Raw genomic sequence first — 21,515 nt, 5'->3', positions numbered from 1 at the left:
AGAGGAAACCCTATCGGACCATCCTATGGAAAATCCAACAGCATCTTCCCTAAAGGTAGAGCATGTCCAAAAATTTATTTGCGCAAAAACGCACTCCTATATTATACCACCTTATCCTTTCCATTTTACTATGAATAAATTCCACAAATGGCAATACTTCGATAATAATTGATATAAAACACACATATATATTCAATAGGAATAATTTACTAAATAAACAACCAAATATACCTTTAAACATTCACGGCTGCCCACACCTTCCACACAGTGCCATACATTTCAAATATCGGTTTACAAATATACTGATTTGTAATATAGAAAGAAAAGTAAAACAATCACCACATCAATAATAATAGTAATAGCAATCATTTTAATGATAAAAATAGTATAAATATAACTTGTCCGAAGGCTACCATATTACCATACATGTCCGAGGATTATCATATCTATCCGAAGGTAATTACCTGTCCAAGGGCTATCTCACCTATCCAAAAGCTACCACTTGTCCAAGGACTATTATACTTGTCTAATGGCTATCTTTCTTGCCCGTAGGCTGTGATACTTGTCCGAAGATTCCATATAATAATAATAATAATAATAATAATAATAATAATAATAATAATAATAAAAATAATAAAAATGATTGTAAATGAAATCATGATAAATAATCATAACAATATTAATTACCAGAATAATATTAACAACAATGATGACAATAAAAGCAATTAAGTATAATGTTAGAAAAATCAGATTATGAATAGTTAAGATAATATAAGTAAAATAATATTTTAAAATTAAAAACATATTATAAAATATACACTTGCATCGGAGGTACGAACGATACTCTCTACTATGCTGCGCGATCCATGATTCCAACTGTCATCGGTACCTTGCTACTGATACAGTCTGGGATGGTTGCCTAGATTGGTCGTCCGATCCCTTGGATTCGTAGGCAACATAGTTACTAGACTAGCTCTTCATGGACCACATTGGATCATCTCCCCGTGCAGTGTAATACATACAAGCATAACATATATGTATATATATATATATATATATATATATATATATATATATATATCTATATATGTAAAGATATTTTATGTATATACTATATATTAGTAGTGCCCGACGGTGCCTAGCGTCCCAAAGCATCACCTGATGGGGAGGTTAAAGAAAGAAACCAGTATATGGTCGCGTGGCATCCCACAGCGCCGTTGCTAACAATCATCCTGGCCATGGAGGGGGTGGTTGATGCTCACTGCACATTATACCCTGCGTACCTTCGATCCGATGGCAACCACAGGACAACCTTATAAATAAACATGCACGCTAATCACATCCACCTGCGCACTAATCATATCCACATATGCAAAACACAAGTACATATATGGTGCATCGAAAATCGATAAAATTTTATAATAATATAATATAATATTATAAAATTTAAATTTTAATATAATACATTTAAATTTAAATACCTTTTGAAAATAACATTTTAACCTTAAATACTCTTTTAAAACATTATTAATTTAGAAATCATATCGGGAAAACCACTTGAAAATTTATATAAATTTATATATCATTAAATTCATAAAATAACATTTTTAATTTGCACATTAATTCAACAATAAAGCTTAACATTAATTTAACCAAATTTTAAATCCATAATTTATTAAAAATCAAAATATAAATTTGATGCTACATATCTTTTTAATTATCCCAATTTGACATCATAAATTCAAATAGAAATTAATTAAATATCCATCACATAAAATATATTTTTTTTCAAATATTTAATTAACACAAAATATACTTAAATTAACAATCGAAAATAACTTTGAAAAGGAATCACTCACATAAAATTCACATATAATCTAATTTCACATAAATATAATATATGAGGAAAAATAAAGATACTAGTAAAATTAACAATAAATTTAACACAATAATCACAAATGTATTCTCCAAACACATAAAAATAAAATTGTTCGAAGAAATATATTTAAATCACATACAATAGCACAATCAAATTTGTTTACACTTCTTCTTAGTTTTTAAACCATACTTGATATATTTCAAAATGTTAAATAATACAATTTAGACATTTACTTACATACGCCTATGTACAGTCTTATAGCAAATAGGTAGCCATGCTCATATACATATATATATATATATATACTCATACACATACATATACACAAATATATATATATATACACACATATTCATCCATAGATATCTGTAACAACCAGTATCAAAATACGAATGTTTTAGCAAGTTTGATTTAGTTTGACCAAGTTTGACTAAGTGAAAAATATGTGGGTTCAAGTTGACTTTTTCAATGGTCAATATTTTTGATTTGACTAAGGTATTATTGTGTAGATCTCATCAATATGAGTTCATAGACTAGCGACACAGCAAATTCTGAGTTATGGATAAAAAGTTATGGTTCTAAAAAATTTTAAACATAAGTTTTATATTAGTGTCCAAACCAATTTCTTGTTTTTGTTTGTTAGTGACCCAAGACTCTATATAAGCTTTGATAAGCATGCCGAGTAGGAAACCAATTTCCAAAATACCCATTTCATTCCCAAAACCAGAGACATTTCTTCCTAGACCTGTGCCATCAAAGGAGGAATCCCACATGAAGGCGAGCTCGGCATGAAATGTCACAGCGAAGGGTAGCTGGACACGTCCGACAATGAAATTTCACGTGAAGGTGGTGGCGATTGAAGAGGTGGGTCGCTAGATTTTTGAATTTTTCGGCAGTTTCAGACCAACCAATACACCTACCCTACCATTTTTGGACCCTCTGAGCTCATTTCCGTGGTTCTTTGCCCAGATTCCTCACTATTTAAGAGATACGACAACAAGGAGTTCGTCATAAGCTTCAACCGAGTCTTCCAGCCACTGGAGGAACCTTTGGACCGAGGTGAGCATACTGATGGATTCCTTGTCTCTTTGTCTTTCTGCTGATATAAAGTTTATGAATTTTGGAGGTCGTTTGATGATTTTTTCATCAATTAATTAATTATCGAACAAATTCGGACTGGGTTTGGACAAAATTGGTCAAATTGGTAAAAATTGGAGTTAGATTAGTGAAATTAGATATTATTATGACCCATTAGGATATTCAATTTCAAAAGATTAGGCTTCGGGTGAAAATTTCCAATTTTGGGTACCGGGTCCAAAGGGTATGCCGTATAACTGGATCGGTCGGTGTCCAATTTATGTGATTTGGTAGTTATATAAATAATTTTAAAACATTTGGTGCACAAAAATGTCTTTGGTTTAGTTATTGGAGCTTGAGAATTATGTTATTATATTACAGGCACTCGAGTTGAGACTAGGAACGATCCTGCAGGGAAGTAGGAGTGAGCATCTGCAGTATTGTGAGTGCGTATATCATTTTAAAATGTTTTGGGTATATAGTATAGTATATATGTGCTTCAAATATTTTACGTATATACCATTTGATTGAAATGTTTGATTTATGAATATAAAAATATTTGATTTTACATATATGTGTCATCATTTTATGTGACGTTTGACAATATTTCAAACGCTTTTCAATTCTAATGAGTTTATAAATGAACTTGTGGCATTTAAATATCTTGGTATTTGAATTGAGATTTTAAATCATTTCAGAAAATAATGGATTTGAGGAAGCGGATTGAAAGTTTTATGATTTTAAGCATGTTCAAATATTTTATAATTTTATGTGCTTAAAATTGGTTATGGAGAATATATTTTACTGTGGTATTTTTTATTTTAGTATGAAATGATTATTTGAAAATTTTTTAAAATATTTAAATAAGCAGTTGAATTTAAATATTAAAGTATTATTTATGATACAGTATTGTTGGAAAAGTATACATGATCTTACAAGATTATTTTAAGGATATTGTATTGGTTATTTTTAATAGATGTACCATATAGTACCGAAGTTTCAACTCAGTATTATATTATAGCGCGCTAGGTTTGCCACGGTACCATAAGGTTAGTTTCACCCAACGGTTTATTATTGTCATGGAATGTGAGGTCGGGTTTAACTGATGATTTAGTATTTCCATGGTGCTGTGAGGTTGGTTTCACCCAATGGTTTATCATTGCCACAGACCCTGAGGTCAGGTTTATCCAACGGTTTATTATTGCCATAGTGTCGTGAGATTGGGTTCATCCCACAGGTTATTTATTGCCATGGATTGTGAGGTTGGGTACGTCCCAAAGGTTTATTATTTTCCACGGTGCCTTTGTATATTAAGGATCGTGAGATGGATATATCCCACGGTTTACAGTTTGGTACATCGAATGGTACATTATATATGTTTTGAGTACATTGATGTTTTCAAAAATTGTGGTTATTACCGCACTTTCATAATAATTTTGTGGAACTGCATTTATAATATTTACGCTCAATTTTTACATCTTATTAAGACATTTTATAATATTACAATGATCGTTCACTTTATACTTTTAAGTATCGATTTTATGATATTAAATTGGGGTACAAGTTCGGAGTTTGTAAAATGATTTTTAAACTGGGAACTTTTCAAACGAATGGAACGAGAGGTCTTAAGAGAAAGATTTTATGGAAACAAATTATTATTTTTCTATTATACTATGCCACTCATTGAGATTTTTTTATCTCACGTTTTATTTGTTTTAAATTTGTTCCCCTAGGTCTAAGCAGTTAATAGCAGTCTACCTTGCACTCAGTTGTCACTTTATTCTTCTATGACAGCAGCAGTATTTATCTTTTCTTATCTTACCTTTATCTTTCTGGACTTGTTCATTACTTATTTGTACTTCTAAACTTTGTTAACACTCTTAGAATGCTCTGATCTATGTTTTGGACTTAGTAGAGACCATATTACATATGTGTGTAGTTATGGCCTATGGTACTATAAGCCAGTTGTGGACTTGTGCTGTTGTGGATTTATTTTATATTTATATATTGAGGTATTATTAATATTACTGGTGTTCGTTGTCCACGTTTTAAGGTGAGGTTCCATTGGATATTCTCTAAGGATTGTCCGGTGGAACTTACTAGGTGGGACCACCGGGAGATCTTGGGAGGGTTCCCGGGGTGGGTTCTGTCAGCTTGGTATCAGAGCTTTAGGTTCTAAATTCCTTGGGGTTATGCATTGCTATGCGACTCATCCTGTATTTCGCCTTCCATACCTATCCTTTTGTTGGTCATTTTCTTGATGTCACAAGGAGTTAGACGTGGTTTCCAGCATGTTACAACTAGAAATACAGATGTGTCCACTTATAAGGAGCATCTTGTTGAGTGCCTAGCTCGATCACTCGAGAAGAGTGAGTTTACTACGTATTCATTTAATTAGGCTTGTAGACTTGGAGCAATAGGTTGTGATGGCTCCACGAATCCTATGCAATGTTTGGATGAGGACGAGATCTCATTAGCTAGCTTTATGCTAGAGGGAAACACAAAGAAGTGGTGGACGATTTGAAAGAACTAGGAGATGTCACACTTGGACATAGTTCAAGATTATGTTTCACATTAAGTTTTGTCCTCTAACCTTTGTTAAGATTAAGAGGTTAAATTTGAGACATCCACTCAAGGTTTAAGACAATGGATAGTGAATAACAGTAGCGACCATTTTCAGATATCTGCACTCCGAGATAACTTATGTGGTAAGTTTCATGATAGACACTGCTAGCGGGATGAATCATGCTTTTACTATAGGCAATTGGAACTCTTTAAAAATGATTGCCCTATCGAGGACATAGGCATGCTAGAGCTTTAAGGTCGGGTGCACATTTTCAGCTGACTGATGGGTACAAAGTGCATGATACATAAACAGGCCAGACTTCAAAAGGTTCTACAAACACTAGGCAACAGTCTTCATCCACAGCCAAAGACAGAGGTCAGAAAGGACGACTTACCAAAGGTAAGGTATATGCTAGGATCAGTTAGGAGGTATAGATCACCCCAATGTTGTGACAGATACATTATCTAAGCTTGGTAGACATTGATATACCCCAATGTTGTGAAAATGTTGCACAAATTAGGATTACTCCAGTTCCATTGGGATGTCACTTGGAAATTTTCACCTTCACAAGAGGGATCATTAGACCTAGCTAGATGTTCGAGGGTAGTTGTTTTCATTTCATGGAATTAAGATCTTAATATTAGAATCCGGTAGAGACAAAGTTTGGTTGATGCATTTAGGTGATCTGATGTGGGACAAACTTGTTGAGAACTAAGCAGAAAATTTCATAAGTTGGTTTTGTGGCATCTATTTTTGGGTGATAATTTTAGATCTTGATTTTGATATTTGATTTCCTTGGAGATTAAGGGTTTTATGTTGAGGGTGTTTTATGGATTTAAGGTGGTTGATATTCTTGATGATAACTTGACTTTCTAAAGATTACGATTTTGGGGGGCATAGTTAGAACATAAGAAGGTAATGAATGTTTCCTTATGGTTTGAGGATCTAGTAACTAATTCTTAATACTTGGTTGTGATATTAGAATTAAGATTTAAATTCTTTATTGCTCGAGGTATGTATTCTTGGAGTTTATTTGAAATTTGAAGAATTTGAGGTTTCTTTAAGAATGATATTTGAGATGACGAGAGGAATTGGACTTGATTTTTTGGTTTCATATTCCTTGGTGTTGACAATTTTGAGGATTTTGTTAGGCATTATAAGCAATCTAAGGCCTCCATTAGAATAAGTATGAAATTTTTTGTTTTACGACTTGATGAAGTTGGTTAAAAGAAAGATGCTTATCGAGGTTAAGGGAGTTGGATAATCGGAGGCAAAAAAAACAATCTCGGTTTTAATTTTGTGATACTGGTATTTGCATCAGATTTAAATTCTAAACTTTCTTTTTGAATTATGGATGGATTTATCTTTTAGAAAGTTATGAGTTATGGCTTATGCTTCTAGACAGTTGAAGAAGCATGAGTTGAATTATCCGACTCATGATTTACGGCTCACTGCAGCGATCTTTATATTGAAGGCTTAGAGGCACTGCTTGTAAGGAGTTGCTTGTCGGACATTTACCAATCGTACGAGTCTTAAGTATTTTTTTACTCAAAAGAAGTTGAACTTAAGGTAAAGGAGATGGATGAGGTTGCTTAAGGATTATGATTGCACTACTTCTTTTATGTTTGAGTTGCAACAATTGGGTGTTAATTTGTGGATGCGTACTTCATGAGAACTTTTTACTAGCTTTTGGCTATGAGCGATACTTATGGATTGTGTTCTTGAGGCGCAATTTGAAGACCCTTACTTGATGAGCATGAGAAGGAAAGTTGAATAAGGGGGAAAGTTAGATTTCACTGTTAGAGGCAATGTAGCTTTGGAAAATGATTCTAGGCATTGTTTTCCGGCTAATGAAGAGCTAAAAAGGGATGAAAAGAGAAGTTATTGAATATTTATCCAAGTGTTTTATTTGCCAACAAGTGAAGGTAGAGAGATAAAAGCCTTCTGGACTTCTATAGCCTTTACCCATCTCAAACTGGAAATGGGAATGTATTATAATGGATTTATATTCGAGCTTCCTCCCACAATTCAGAGACAAGATGGTATTTGAATGATAGTGGATCAACTCATCAAGTCCGCACATTTTCTACCCATTTATGAGAGGTTTTCTCCTTAGAAGTTAGCGGAACTCTTTATGAATCATATAGTGAGTTTGCATGAGGTGCCAATATTGATTGTATCTGACAAAAATCCACGGTTCACTTCGAGATTTTTAGCAAAGATTAATGAATAAACTTGGTGTCAAGTTGAATTTGAATACCGCTTTTCACCCTCAAACTGATGGACAATCTAAGAGGACTATTCAAATCTTGGAGGACATGTTGAGGTCATGTATACTACAATTCAAGGCGAATTGGAATGAGTATCTACTTTTGGCAAAGTTCACCTACAACAATAGCTATCACTCGAGCATTAAGATGTCATCTTATGAGGCATTGTATGGGAGACAATGTCGAACTCCATTATGTTGGATGAGATGGGTGAAAGGAAACTTCTAAGCCCTGAGATTGTACAGGTGACAATGGACAAGGTCAATATTATACGGGCCAGGTTAAAAGCAGCACAAGATAGGAAAAAGGTATGCAGACATGCATAGGAAAGATCTCGAGTTTGAGGTTGGCGATTGAGTATTCTTGAAGATCTCTCCTTGGAAAGGTGTAATACATTTTGGAAAATGAGAGAAGCTAAGTCCTTGCTACATTGCATCATTTGAGATAGTAGAGAGGATAGGTCCAATGGCTTACAGGATTGACTTGCCGGAGGAGCTTTCTCGAGTCCATGATTTTTTTCACATTTTCATGCTTCACAAGTCTATCTCAGATCCATCACATGTGTTGGAGACACTGGAGATTGAGTTGAGGGATAACTTGTCTTATGAGGAGCAGCTGGTGCAAATTTTAGGAAAGGAAGAGAAAAAGCTTAGCAACAAGACCATACTGTTGGTGAAGGTTCGTTGAAAAAATCACCTTGTTGAGAAGGTGACTTGGGAGCGAGAGGAAAAAGGTTCGAAGTCAGTGCCCTCACCTCTTCCAAAACTAAAGTATGAATTTTGTGGACAAAATTTCTTTAAAGGAAGCTAGGTTGTAACAACCCGTACTAATATACACATGTTTTAGCAAGTTTGACCAAGTGAAAAATATGTGGTCCAAGTTGACTATTTAAATGGTCAATATTTTTTGTTTGAATGAGATATCATTGTGTAGATCTCATCAATACGAGTTCATAGGCTGGCAGCATGCTAAATCCCGGGTTACGGTTAAAAAGTTATGGTTCTGAGAAGTTTTAAACATAACTTTTATATCAGTGTCCAAACTAGTCTCCAATTTTTGTCTGTTAGTGACCCAAGACTCTATACAAGCCTCGATAAGCATGCCGGATTTTTGCATTTTTTGGTCGTTTCAAGCCAACCCATACACCTATCCTATCATTTTTGGGCCCTCTGTGCTCATTTCCGTGGTTTTTTTGCCTAGATTCCTCACCATTTGAGAGATATGACAATGGGGATTTCATCCGAAGTTTCAACCGAGTTTTTCAGCCACCGAAGGAACCTTCGAATTGAGTTGAGCATACTGATGGGTTCCTTGTCTCTTTGGCTTTCTGTTGATATAAAGTTTATGAATTTTGGAGGTCGTTTGATAATTTTTCCATTTTTAGATCAATTAGTTAATTATCGGATAAATTCGAATTGCGTTTGGACAAAATTGGTGTAATTGGTTAAAATTGGAGTTGGATTAGTGAAATTAGATATTATTAGGACCTATTAGAGGGTTCAATTTTGAAATCTTAGGCTTCAGATGAAAATCCCCAATTTTGGGTACCGGATCCTAAGGGTACGCTGTATAATTGGACCAATCGGTGTCCAATTTATGTGATATGGTAGTTATATAAATAATTTTAAGATATTTGGTACACACCAATATCTTTGGTTTAGTTGTTGGAGCTTGAGAATTATGTTATTATATTATAAGAACTCAAGTTGAGTCTGGAAGCGATCCTACAGGGGAGCAAGAGTGAGTATCTGCAGTACTGTGAGTGGTTATATCATTTTAAAATATTTTGGGTATATAATATAGTATATATGTGCTTCGAATATTTTACGTATATACCATTTGATTGAAATGTTTAATTTGTGAATATATAAATATTTGATTTTACATATATGTGTCATCATTTTATGGGATGTTTGACAATATTTCAAATAGTTTTCAATTCTAATGAGTTCATAAATGAACTTGTGGTATTTAGATATTTTGGTATTTGAATTGAGGTTTTAAATCATTTTGAAAAATAATGGATTTGAGGAAGAGGATTGAAAGTTTTATGATTTTAAGCATGTTTTAAATATTTTATAATTTTATGTGCTTAAAATTGGTTATGGAGAATGATTATTTGAATTTTTTTTGAAATACTTAAATAAGCGGTTGAATTTGAATATGAAAGTATTATTTATGATATAGTATTGTTGGAAAATTATATATGATCTTCCAAGATTGTTTTAAGGATATTGTATTGATTATTTTTAATTAATGTACCATATAGTACTAGAGTTTTGGTTTAGTATTATATTACAGTGCACTAGGTTTGCCACGGTACCGTAAGGTTGGTTTCACCCAATGGTTTGTTATTGTTACGGACTGTGAGGTCAGATTTAACCGAATGTGTAGTATTGCAATGGTGCTGTGAGGTTGATTTCAGCCAACCGCCATGGGCAGTGCGATCGGGTTTATCCGATGGTTTATTATTGCCACAGTGCCGTGAGGTTAGGTTTATCTCACATGTTATTTATTACCATGGATTGTGAGGTTGGGTACGTCCCGGATGTTTATTATTTTCCACGATGCCTTCATATATTAAGGATCGTGAGGTGGGTATATCCCACGGTTTACAGTTTGGTATATCGAATGGTACATTGTATATGTTTTAAGTACATTGATGGTTTTCAAATATTGTGTTTGTGGAACTGTGTTTATAATATTTAAGCTCAGTTTTTACATATTGATTAAGACATTTTATAATATTATAATGATCGTTCACTTTATACTTTTGAGCATCGATTTTATGATATTAAATTAGGATACAAGTTCAAGTTTTGTGAAATGATTTTTAAACAGGGAACTTTTCAAACGAATGGAACGAAAGGTCTTGAGAGAAAGATTTTATAGAAATAAATTATTATTTTTCTATTATACTATGCCATTTGCTGAGAGTTATTTATCTCACGTTTTATTTATTTTAAATTCATTCCCCTAAGTTCAAGCAGTTAGTAACAATCTATCTTGCACTCAGTTGTCACTTCGTTCTTCCGCAACAGCAGCATTGTTTATCTTTTCTTATCTTTTCTTATCTTTTCGGACTCGCTCATTACTTATTTGTACTTCTAAACTTTGTTAACACTCTTAGAATTCTCTGATCTATGTTTTGGACTCAGTAGAGACCATATTACTTATGTGTGTAGTTATGATCTCTGGTACTATAAGCCGGTTGTGGACTTGTGCTATTGTGGATTTATTTTATATTTATATATTGAGATATTATTAATATTACTGGTGTTCATTGTCCTCATTTTAAGATGAGATTCCATTAGATATTGTCTAGGGATTGTCCGGTAGAACTTCACTAGGCGAGACCACCCAGGAGATCCTGAGAGGGTTCCTGGGACACGTCCTGTCATATCTATGCATATGTATTCATACATTTTGAAATGCACAAGCAGAGACTTCAACAATTCATGTTTACACAAAGGCTTCAACAAATATATATTTATATAAGTATATACATACATACATCACCATATATATATATGCACATATATACATATATATAAAGTGCAAATTCTTACAAACGTACACATACACATGTATACATAAAAACATACACACACACACACACACACACACACACACACACACACACACATATATATATATATGTGTGTGTACAATTTAATTTAATTTTTCCATTTTTCCACATTTAATATCACAATTTATTCAAAAATGGTAACTTTTCAAATATATCATCAAAATTCACCAATCAATGGAAAGTTAAAGAGGTGAGGAATATGTTACCAACCTTCGTTGGACTCAACTTAACCGGTGGTGGTAGGAAAATGGATAGAAAGTTTCAACCAAAGTTCAATTTGCCATATTTCCCAAACAGTAAGGAATTGAGCTAAATGGACCTCAAAATTGAGATAAGGAGGTCCAAAAATTGTGAAAACGAGCATCAATTTGACCGGGTGATGGCCGAATCACCGAAAAACTGCCTTGCCGTCACTGGCGATGGAGGCCCGATCTTGGGGCGTCTGATGATGGCTTACCATGCCGTTTTGGCTGTCAGCCAGAAACTTCATGTTCACCACCTCTAACCAACGCGTGCATCGAATGGGTGATCAGAAAATTGGATTCCGACAGGGACCTAAGAGAGAGGAAAAGAGTGAAAAAGAGGAAGAAAAAGGAGGACAAAGAAGAAGAAGGCTCGAGAAGGGGGGGTATTTTTCCCAGTGGGAAGAAGAAAAAGAAAAAGAAAAATAAATAAATAAATAAATAAATATATTAAAATAATCAAATAATAATATAATATAATATTTCATTAATATGACATGTGGCAGTCTTTCATCGTGATGCGCGTTCCTTTACGCGTTCCTTTTTAACCATGATGCATAGCAACTTTCAAGTGGTGACACATGGTGCAACTTTAAGGGCTCTCTCAAATATTTTGCTACATCAATTTTGAAAAATATGGATACAACTTTATAGATCAATAGTTTTTTAACCGTAATTTTTCAAAAATAAAAATAAAAATCTTTACAATAAATATTCAAAAAAAAATAATAATAGAAAAATTGCGCAGATTATTATAAAAATGCAAATGTAATTTTTCAAAAAATAAAAATAATAACTTGTGCATATTTGAGAAATTAAGAAAAAGCATAAAGACCTATAAAAAAAATGATTAAGTATTTTTAAAATATATAAAAAAAAAAAAGCTTTGAAAATTTAATTTTATAAAATATGTTCTTTTATTTATTACATATATATATTTTTTACATTTATATATTCGAAATTTTATAAAAATAATTTTTCAAAGTTTTCTTTTATATTTTAGAAATATTTTATCACTTTCTTCTATAGGTTTTTTTTCTTTTTTTTTTTTTTCTTTTGGATATCTAAAATATGCACAAAGTATTATTTTTATTTTTTTGAAAAATTTATATTCGCATTTTTATAATAATCTATGGATTTCTATTAAACATATTCAAATTTTTTAATGGTTTTCATTTTTTTATTTTTTTAGGAAATTTATTGTAACAGCCCAGTCCACCCGCATGAGATATTGTCCGCTTTGGTCCTAGCCTACCCGCATGAGATATTGTCCGATTTGGGCCCAACCTACACGGTTTTGTCAAAATGCGTCTCAAAGGAAAGGTATCCCCATTTTCTTATAAAGCATGCTTCATTTCTCTTTCCAACCGAGGTGAAACCTCACAATCCACCTCCCTTGGAGCCCAACGTCCCCGCTGGCACACCGATCCGGGTGCTGGCTCTGATACCAACTATAACAGCCCAGTCTATCTGCATGAGATATTGTCCGCTTTGGGTTCAACCTACAAGGTTTTGTTAAAACACGTCTCAAGGGAAAGGTATCCATATCTTCTTATAAGACATGTTTCGTTCCCATTTCCAACCGATATGGATCTCATATTTATTATATGTAAAATATTTACATTTTTATTTTTATTTTTAAAAAATTACATAAATGGAATTTTTTTTTTAAAGTTTTTGACTAAATTATTAAAAAAATAATAATCCGCTTTATATTTATTTTTTTATTTCTCCTTGCTTTTTATTTGGAAATTTTTGAAATTTACGGTTTAACCTATATAAAAATTGCATTCTACATCTTCATTTCTGTTAAGTATTTGATAGAAGGAATAACAGTGCAAGGATGTTGTGAGCTCCGGATGCAAATTGCCAGAAAAAAATTTCTTGAAGTGAAAAGTGCCAATTCAAATAAAATTCAGAATACAGTGCTAATTTTCCTAATTTTTAATAACTTATGTTGGATCTGTGGGGATGCATACTTGGCATTTTAGGCTACACTATCTAGGACAACTTCAACAATTACATTGTTCACTTTTGCTTGCAACTTGATTAAATCAATAAAATTTTCCACGATTAGTAGAATTGATGGGTTCAATATTACCTCCAAAAGTGCACCCTTGCATTTTTAGCCACTTCACGCTTTCTATGGAGGTCTTTAGCACCAATTGATTTTGCATGACTATTTTTGAAGACTGTTGATTTGTCCATCTGTAATATGCTGAGGTAGATTTTTCAAATCCTCCGATTTCTGCATAGGAAATATTGTGTAGTGAATTAGCATCCCCGTCAAGATTTTTTAGCAGACATGGGTCATTATTAACTCCTTTCCAATTTTTAAACCCCTTGACTGTGAAAGTGTTTTGCTGCGATATATTATGACCAAATAAATAGCACGGAAAACAAAATGCACTTTCCTTTTCTGTGGAAAACTCAAGCCATGGAAATCTTACAAAGCAAGAAGATTGAAATCGATGATATTGGATCCCAAATAACGCAAGTGGATAATTGTGTATATAGGTTGACATGGTTCCATATAAATATATGCTCTTTGAATTTGTCAACTGGATATTACCATATTGGAATACATTTCGAGGATCACGTTATAACATAGACTGTTACTTCCAAGTGGAGCAAGAGTATCCTCGTTGTCAAGTTTAGATCTTTCATTCTTCAATGATGATCTTGAATTTGAAGTAGGACTATCACATAGGATATTTGGCTTACTTGATGATTGACCATCTTCCTTTTTACTAAAATAATGAAATATATATATATATATATATATATATATATATATATTATATTTTGCATTGTGATCTAAGATAGTATAAATAAAATTTAAAATGTGAGCACAATTATATATATATAATTGTTTCATAGTTATTTTCTTTTTCTTGGCTTTAAAGGTGCAGGGAGCAGGCTTTTCACAATCATACATACAGTGATTATACAGTTCCAATTATATATATACTAAAAATAAATAAATAATTTAAATTTTGGGTTGGATGGGCTTGGGCCACCCTAGCCCATGTATAGACACGTCCAATGCCCTATATTTGGGCTATATAAGTGAATACCCAGCCATTATCTTTAATTTTTATCATGACCATTTCAGCAGCCAGCTACTCGACATATTGCCATACCTCTGTTCCCTCAAGCCACACGCACAAACCTACCCCTCGACCCACTAAAGATTTTTCTGTTTAGCAATTTCCGAATGTTGCTGAGTTTAATTGAGAACCAAGAATATTTCTTTAAAAGCTTCTTTTAAAAAGGTGAAGAGGATGATATTTGATGGGTTCTAGAGTGCTGTAATATGTAGTTCCAGACAACGCACAGAGAGAGAGAGAGAGAAGAAACAGGAATTTGGAAGTGATGGTTATGGGTTTGATGATTCAACTGATACTAGACAGAGAAGGACATAGATTTCACTAATGCTAGAGAAAGAAAGAAACTCAAAAAAGAGAAAAGAAGGCGGGTGACTATAAAAATTACCGAAGAGAATTGTCTGGATTATGAATTACCTAAATCCTTTCTCTAAATCGAGATGGGCGTAAAGAGCATCTCGTAAAGAGCATCTCAAGTGGAATGCTCTTTGAGCAGGCCATTGCTAAATTTTAGTATGGTTCTTACATTTGGTGCCTCCATTGGGATTCTAAATTTTGATATTTTGGCATTAATTCTACAATAATAATAAAAGTATATACACCCCTTAACCATTTATTATATCATATTTGGCATGCAAAATAAATATATGAATAAAATATTTATTACAAGGGTAGTTTTGTTATTATATTTGGTATATTTTCAAATTAAAGAATAACTAATATTTCAAAAAAAATTAATAACCTTTAAAAAATTTTAAAGAATAACTATTTCAAAAAGAAAAAAAAAAGTGGATATACTTCGTTTTAAAGAATAACTATTTCTTTTTAAACCTCCCAATTCTTATTTCCATATTCTAATATAAATAAGCTTTAATTGTATCCTCATTATATTAACATTTAGATGATTTATTATATATTAAAAATACATAAATAGATATAAAAGCTGACTTTTTATTAATTTTGCCTAAATTTTGAAAAATTTTAAACTATTTATAGTAGGTAATTTTTTACCAAACAGATAAATAGGAATAATTATTTTTACTTTTTTAATTTTCATTGATAATTAATTTTATTGTAATAAAATAAATATTCTCTAAACCTAACATACACTTAATAATTCTATTTTAAATTTTAAAGAAAAATTTTATTTGAAGCTTCTCAATTTTATTATAATTACAATTAAACACTATGCTTTTGAAATCAGTTAAACCTTATCTGTCAAGTTTTAATAGTTAATATTAATAATTCAATGTCATGATGGAGTTTTTACAATATTATTCGATCATAAAATATTAATTTTTAATATTCATTTTAACTTTAAAGTGTAAAAATTAAGTTTAAAAAGGCAAATAAACTAAAGGAAATTAATAATAATTTTCTAAAAATATAAGAATTTACATATAATTAGCACAAAATTGAAAGGGTTTAAATGAAATTTGCCCTTAATCTTAATTGGTGACAAGTGAATTGTATCTAAGAAAATTTTTAATTTAGCAATACCATTTTTTCAAGCCTTGCTATTTATGATAATTGATAATATAGCAATACTATTTTTTAAGCCTTGCTATTTATGACCACTAATTGATACCCATATGATATATCAATTTTAATTGGAATATTTAATCTTATCAATTTTTATTCTAAAATCTTAAAAATTAGATATTTAAATTATTATTGGAAATGTAGAACGTATTAATGATCATTCATTAGTGGTGACAATATCTGTTTTTTTTTTTTTTTTTTTCAGATTTGTTATTTGATAACCAATACTAAAATTGCTGGAATGACATCTAGCAATAAAAATGCTTTACTTTATCCTTGTTACCAATTCTTGAAAGTCCATGGATAATACTGATTCGGTGCCAGTGGTAAACAAAAACGTCCTTCTTCTTCCTTACGAATAAACTACACACTGCCAGCAATATTAAATTTCTAGTTTCCTAATTTGCAGTGGTTTTTATCCAGTCTTTTTGGTTTGGCTAGATTTAAAAGTATAAATGGAGAATTCACCCAAAAAAAAAAAAAAAAAAGGGAGAGAGGGAGAAAGAATACTACGAGGGAGAAGAAAATGTGGTTGCTCATGCAAAAGGGGTAATTTAAGTAATATTTGTAAGAATTAGATCAACAAAAAAAACTTATTTCATCCATTGGTTTTCTGTCATTAAGAGGCCCAAACATTGGGATACGCTTTAAAAATCCTAATCCAATTAGCCACCTTGATGGTTGATGGGCCATTTTCTTTGCAACAGAAGAACCCCCAACTACTGTTACCTTATTATTATTATTATATTCAATTATTTTGCTGTTTATTTATTTATTTATTTTTATAAATTATTTATTTTGTTGTTGTTTATGGCTTTTGTTTTTGGGTGGAAACTCTAAGGAATCAGGACTTCATGAGTGATCTAGAATGTTTTATTTGCATACCGGAGGAATATTTTTAGCCATTAGATTTTGACTATATTAATTAATTTTTTCACACGTTCTTCATAGGTTTATTCACACCCTTTATAATTTTTAAGGAAAAACAAGCTTATACCAAACTCTATCGCATAGATTATATTGAACCCACATGTGATTTTATTAACGATAATAGGACATTAACCTAAGGTAGTCCAGTAAACATGTTAAGATACAGAATCTAAAAAACTAATATGTAGTTTAAAATGAACTAGTGGAATATAGTACAAATTATATACATATATATATATATATATATATATATATATATGTATACATTCCTATTCACTTTTTAAGTTGCTTAAAAATTCATGAACTTAAAAAAATTGCTCAAATATTTTACAATGTTAATAATAAAAAAGATCCAAAAATTTGGAACTTATTTTATTCATATTTCATTAATATATAAAAGTACAAATCTAATTATTTATTGAGCAAAGACAGTAGAGGAACTGCACCCAACTCTGCCATACTATATAGCATACCTAACACAAAGCAACTGAAAAAGCTAACAATTTAAATAAGTAATCTCTATCCTATTTAAATTAGAATATGGTGTGTACATGTATACACACACACACACACACACTCTAAACTCCATCTAAGTAAGCTGAATGGTTGAATCATAGACAGCACCAGCTTTCCAATAACTAGGGATAGCATTGTTGGATTGGACCCAGGTATAGCCAGCACTTCCACTCACTTGGAACCTCAGGGTAATAGAATCTGGTGGTGGGTTAGCCAAGTCAAATACTGCTCCATAGGCTCTTCTCATAGGCCTCCATTCTTTGTAATCCTCCTGAACCAAAAACAACATTATTAAACCCCCATCAATATTTTTAGTTCAAATTGTATCCAATTTCAGCTATGTAAACAAAGCATACCGAAAAGTTTACCTGCCACAACTCGACCGCTGTGATGTCATTTTGTCCTGCTACGTATAGAATGACTATGGCCAAGTAATGTGGATATCTACTATGCTCATGGACCTTGAACATGAGATTGTAATCAGAGTACTTGCAAGAAATCCTTCTGTATTCGACATCAACAACACCATAAGCAAACAATTCCAAGGCCAAGTTTGCCTTTGCCAACTTTGCGTAGGCTCTTGGGCTGAGAATGAAATCTGTTCTGTCTCCTTCACCATAGTCAGTCACCACTATGTTTGCCCCATCATCACTGCAATATTGAGGATTTGTGCACCTAACCTGAAAATTGTTAAATAAAGGAAACAAAAGTTAAAAAAAGAGTTGTTGAAGCTAAAGTTAAATTATATAGCTACTGTAATAAATAGTTAATTATTAGTAGCAATATGATTTGAACTTATGAGTACTGAAAGCGACTTCTAGAGTAGGTGGGTATATGCTATTTTTGGGATATTTATGAGCCGTAACATTCAAGAACGTATGAATTTTTATTATGTAATTTTGTGGGAATTACCTTTAAGCATATATTTGCCACGCCATATATATAATTCATAGTGAGAAATTTCTTTTATAACATACTAAACTAATTGAAGCACACCTGATAGCATGCACCACAGCCAGTTCCGTTCCTGTAGAGCCTAGAAACTCCTGCAACATTGCCATAATTGACAGTCCTTCCATATTCTCCAAACCCACAGGCACCACCTAAACAAAATCAACAAAACTTTAGCTTAATCGTATATTTGTAATATTATAAGCAATTATGAATTAGTGCTTCTATTGCTGTGTAAAGCAAATGTTGTACTTTTTGCTGACGTTGAAAAAGCACTTCAGTCTAAAATGTTAATTGGGCAATAAAATGAACAGAAAAAAGTGTGATAAGTTAATTTTTTTTTTTTTTACATACTTGGAGTTCCATAACAATCAGGGCTACCATAATAGGTTGCTCTAGAGCTTGTAAAGGTGTTCTGAGAGGTACAAAGTAAAGGAAAGAGAACCACTAGACCGAGAAAAACCATTTGTTTTTCTATTGTAAACCCCATTTTGGCAATTATTTCTAAGAAAACAAAATGGAAGGTAAGAAATAGAAAGCTGAGCTAAAAGAGTAGAGAAGAGGAAATGAGGAGGATGTGAGAGCAAAGAATTCAAGAATCCTATATTTATAGTTGATTTGGAGGCAGGGTAGGTGTTATTAGCCACCTTTTTCTTCCACTTGATAGCAGGGAGTTCAAAGGGGATGCTCAAGTTTCTGGATTAGATTGATGATGTGTACGCGTAGACCTCCTTATTGACTCTTTAAGACCATTTCGTGTTTTTTTTTTTTTTTTTTTTTTTTTTTTTTTTTTAAGATAAAGAAAAGGGGAAAAAAAGAAAAATTAAGGTTTGCTCTCTATCAACCAAGAGGAAACATTTTGAAAAGTTTTTTGCCAAACTTTTTTCTGTTTACTTTTTCCATCTCTTTGTCCCTGCACCTAACTTTAACAGAATTTCTAATAATCATTACAGTAAAGACAATTTGTTCCTTTTTTTTTTTTTTTTCTAATTCCCCATTTTTTATCCAGTGTGGTCTAAAATTAGGGAGTTTCTATCATGGGCATTTATAGGCATACTTAACTGTTATATATTTTGCAGTCTTGTTTGGTGATGGTTTATAAATCAATTCTATGAAAAACCAACTATTTTACTATATTCACAATTGACAAGGTTTTAGTTAGTTGACTTTAGGTGAAGAATTAAGCTTGACAAGTTCTTATTCTTTTTCAATTCTACTATTCTCTTTCCATCAATCTATATTGTCCTTAAATTCATTTTCTATAAACTCCCACTTGGGTTTTTTTAATAACTGCTGCACCATTTTCTCTTACAAAATTAATCCAACTCTTGGACTATATACAATAACAGTCACATTCAAACCATTTTCCTTTCTTCCCTTTTTTTTTTTTTTTTTTTTTTCCCCATCCTCTGAACTTGGTCATATGTGGATTTGATTTAGTTAGCAATTTTCTTTGTTGTAGTTAACTAAGCATAATCTTACGGAAGTACAGCAACAGGAAATGTGACTTAACACATGAGCCATTAGCCCGTCAGCACCAACCCACGTTCATTTTTGTAAGATATACATGTATGCAATAACTGGATAATAATTTTTTATCAATCATTTTGTTTTCCGTCCAAACACCAATAATATAATGTCATCTAATTTTAAAAGAAATAACAAATAAACAAAATAAATTAATTAAAACAAAATGATATTCAATTAGTGAAAAAAAATTTAAACGAAATGATATTCAATTAACAGTGAAGATAGATAATCTTCATTTCCAATGAAGTTAGTGAAATTTTCATTATTTTTGTTTCGTTTTATATGTTTTGTATTTTGTTTTTTGTTTTGTTTTGTTTTTGAAAATCCAAAAGCTACGGAATTAAAACCAAAAAAATATATAAAAATAGGCAATAGAGGATTAATTTACACATACCATGGCCATCATCATGTTTGGTTGTAACGCACTGAGGAAATCTAATAAACTAGGTAAAAGCTTATAGCTCTACCTCGTGTCAAATTTCGGATTCATGGATTCTAAGTTTGGGGTTGGAGCACTCAAAATGATCCTCTCACTACGATTACCATAACAGCTTGAATTTGAACTTTTCTGGAAAAGGAAAAAGCAAAAAGGTGATAAAAGAAGGAATTTTTTATTTTTTATTTTTATTTGATAATACAAGTGTTGAGAACGAACAAGGGTGGTGGTTTGCAAAAACCAATGTTCAATGACAAATGGTTTTCCAGCACTAAAGAAATTTATTATTGGGGTAGGTGATTCTTGATCCTTGCCGTCCATCTGGTTGCCTGCTTATAAGTGGTGCATTTGCGTTTGTGATGGAGCGGAAGACAGCTATTAGCGTATGAGTCTTAATCCAGCAGTGTTTACCGCTACTTTTTACTATAATAATTCCAATTCAAGTTCTCATATGCCATATATAATTTTTCTCTTATGTGCAAATTCTGGACAATTTTGAATCTGAGACAATATATATTCTTTTAACGTCCGTTTGATAAGCAAAATATAATTAAATTGAGATTGAAATTAAGACTGACTTTAGATGGGATAAAGTTTAATTTAGTCTTATATTTGATGTCAATCGTACAACATTAATTTTTTTATATAATTATTATTAAAATAAATATAAATTATTATATAACTTATTAATTTTTTTAGTTAAACAATATAATTTAAATTAGATAAATTTAATATAAGAAATAGGTAAATTCTTTATCTAATTATTTTTGAAAAAATTTGTTAATTAATTTATAAAATCATTAATATGAATTAGCAAAATTGCATATATTTATCTACTCATCCAAAAAGAGAAAAAACAAAATAACAAAAACTGATACTG

General features: G+C 31.7%; 2 protein-coding genes across 2 annotated transcripts in view; both read right to left on the bottom strand.

The window, feature by feature from the left end:
- Window positions 1-21,515, bottom strand: part of LOC107430377 (ATP-dependent Clp protease proteolytic subunit-related protein 4, chloroplastic) — a 40,076-nt gene that overhangs the window by 9,134 nt on the left and 9,427 nt on the right. The window lies entirely within an intron of this gene.
- On the bottom strand, window positions 17,542-19,263 carry LOC107430372 (expansin-like B1). Its single transcript, XM_016041205.4, has 4 exons — window positions 19,024-19,263; window positions 18,715-18,821; window positions 18,087-18,398; window positions 17,542-17,989 (listed from the first exon to the last, which is right to left on the bottom strand). The coding sequence occupies exons 1-4, from the start codon at window positions 19,157-19,159 to the stop codon at window positions 17,792-17,794; spliced, it is 753 nt and encodes a 250-aa protein (XP_015896691.3). The 5' UTR covers window positions 19,160-19,263; the 3' UTR covers window positions 17,542-17,791.

The sequence above is a fragment of the Ziziphus jujuba genome, chromosome 6, assembly GCF_031755915.1.
Source record: "Ziziphus jujuba cultivar Dongzao chromosome 6, ASM3175591v1".
NCBI lineage: Eukaryota > Viridiplantae > Streptophyta > Magnoliopsida > Rosales > Rhamnaceae > Ziziphus > Ziziphus jujuba.
This window is presented reverse-complemented; position numbering and strand designations above follow the sequence as displayed.